At 50.5% G+C, this 2,540-nt stretch overlaps 1 protein-coding gene across 1 annotated transcript in view; it reads right to left on the bottom strand.

Moving 5' to 3' along the window:
• Positions 1 to 2,540, bottom strand: part of LRRC74A (leucine rich repeat containing 74A) — a 30,723-nt gene that overhangs the window by 15,216 nt on the left and 12,967 nt on the right. The window contains 2 exon segments of the mRNA XM_023528862.1: positions 1,673 to 1,867; positions 2,327 to 2,412. Coding sequence (XP_023384630.1) covers positions 1,673 to 1,867; positions 2,327 to 2,412 — 281 coding nt within the window.

Genomic DNA, 2,540 nt, shown 5'->3' with positions numbered 1-2,540 from the left:
AAGGCTGGGTCTGGATGTAGACAGTGATAACACCAGTGGCAAAATTGTGGTCTTCACCTGTGACCAAACTGAGAGTTCTAGTTTAAATTTTATTTCTCACTTTTAAACATTTTAAAAAATGAAAATATATTTATTATACTTGGTTACGGTAGAAAAAATGTTAAATTCACCAATATCCTAAAAGAACAACTCTTGCTGCCATTTTGTTGAGGCAACTTTTTAGTCTTTTAAAATTCAGGTTCGCTGAACTTTCCTTGACTTCATTGGCCACTGGGGCTGAGTCATTTGCAGGCCAGGTCTGTTTCTCCTCTCTGAGTTCCACCTGGTCCCACTCCAGCCAGGCCAGCCTCTCGGCTCTCCCAGTCACTAGATGGCTCTCTGGTCTGGTCTGCAGTCACCTTGTTCCCTCCACACATCAGAATACGGCTTCCTCTTGTCACCTTAGCAGTTCTAAGGTGGTTGTCCTCTCAGATGCCAGGAATCACTTGCACTGATTCTTAACTGCCATTCTTCTTCCACCAGAACCCCCACATCTGTGGTCCCCGCATCTTGCAGAAGTTGGAGTTGTAGTGGAAAGCCAGGGAGGTGGAGCTGACTCTCCTCTGCCTCCCGTTAGCTGTGTGGCCCGAGCAGGTCACGTAGCCTCGGTGTTCTCATCTGACGAGTGGATCTAATGAGCCCTCTTTGGCGGGCTGGGCTGTGAGTAAGGAGGCGATCGTCTGATATAGACCTGGCCCATGGCAGGAGCCCCAGGGAGGGAGCCTCACCTTTCACGTGTTTTCCAACTGCCCAGAAGCTTCTATGTCATGAATTAGCACTTATAAGCAAATTAATTTAAAATGAAATATGAATTCATTCACTCATTTAATAAATATTCATTGGGCATCTACTACACACCCAGCACTATGCTAGGTACGAGGGCTATAACGATGGGTAACACAAAAATAGTCTTTTTTCTCATGAAGCTCTCACACTAGTTGGGGACAGATAGTCATTCGGATGAGAAACTCTGGCAAGTTCTGCATGAAGGAGTGAGCAGGGTTCTGAGGCTTTGGCAGAGTTCCCCGAGGAATTGCTGCTTGAGCTGTGCTCCGAGGCAGGAAATAATTTCGGCAAGCGGAGGAGAGCAGCGGGGGAGGGAGCACTGCAGGCCCAGAATGCAGTGTGAGCAAGGCCCTGGCAGGAGGAAGGAGAAGAACAGAGACCCTGAGGCCTTGGGTGGGAGCGAGTGGAAGCATGGAGTAAACTGAGGTCGGAGAAGTGCACAGGAATCAGAGTAATGGATTGGAGCAGCAGGAGGCTATGGGGGATCTAAGCTGAGGGAAAGTAGGAGGTTGCGGGTGGAAGTCAGATTTATGCTCAAGGGCCTGAAGGGGACCCAATTGGAAGGAAGACCAGTCAGGAGATGACTACCACACGTGCACCAGGCGAGAACAGAGGGAGTCGTTGGTTTCACAGCTGAGAGCCGAGAATACATGCACGTGCGAAAGATAAAGTAGATTTTCCCAGTGATTCTCTTCAGCAATATCCAGCCCCATCATCCTACTGCCCCCATCCTAACACACATGGACACGCACACACACACATGGATGCACACACACGCACACACATACGCGCGCACACACACACACACACGTGCACATGAAATGGCCCATTCCCAGCTAGGCTTTACCTTCAGAACTTTGAGGCTCTCATTAACCTCCAGTCCTTTGCTGATTTTGGAGATCCCTTCGCTGCCGATGTTGTTGCTGCTAACATCTAGATGGGCCAGAAAGCTATTGAGTCTGAGGACGTCTCCTAGGGCAGCAGCGCCCTCGTTCCCAAAGCCGTTCATGGAGAGATCCAGTGTCTTCAGGGTCACATTAGTCTCCAGGGAGAGGGGAGAAGGTTGCATGCGACAGCTCCAGCCAAACGCGTCCCAATTTCTAACCCCTGCTGGCATTCAGACTAGGAGCTCAGTGGTCCCCAGGAGAAAGAGATCTCTGCCAGATCTTTCCAGATCCCTCCCAGCTGAGCTCAGAGTTTCAAGTTCTCTTGAGACTCATCCTTTTTGGATTCTTGGCTTTCCATACCCCATAATTAAAATGCTCTCTCGAAGTACCCCCAAAGATGCCACTTAGGCCCAGGTAGAATTTATACTAAAGAATACATGCATCCAGAAATTGTGGGAGAGAGGCCAACAATGTGAAGAGCCCTTGATAAGAGCACAGCACCCCCCACCACTGCCGTCAGGGGTCACCATCAGGAAGAGGTTTGAGATGGTGGAACCAGAGGCCCTGGCTGTTCTCACCTGGGCTCAACACACCACTCCCAGGGAGCGCCTTACCCGGAGGCCACTGCACAAGGCCACAGCTCCCCGTGTGCAGAAGTGATTCCAGCTCAGATTCAGCGACAGGAGCCCTACATTGAGGGCTGGAGGAGGGAGGGAGTCAACTTCGCATCCCCCACATCCCAGAGAACTCACTCTCAGAGTTGGCAGGTAGCCATGCCATTGGGGGTAAGGATCGCTCAGAGAGCACACCAAGTAAAACACCAAGGGA

This window comes from Pteropus vampyrus, unplaced genomic scaffold (assembly GCF_000151845.1).
Source record: "Pteropus vampyrus isolate Shadow unplaced genomic scaffold, Pvam_2.0 Scaffold32, whole genome shotgun sequence".
In the NCBI taxonomy this organism is placed as follows: domain Eukaryota; kingdom Metazoa; phylum Chordata; class Mammalia; order Chiroptera; family Pteropodidae; genus Pteropus; species Pteropus vampyrus.
Note: the sequence above shows the minus strand (reverse complement) of the source record. Positions and strands in the feature narration are given on the sequence as shown.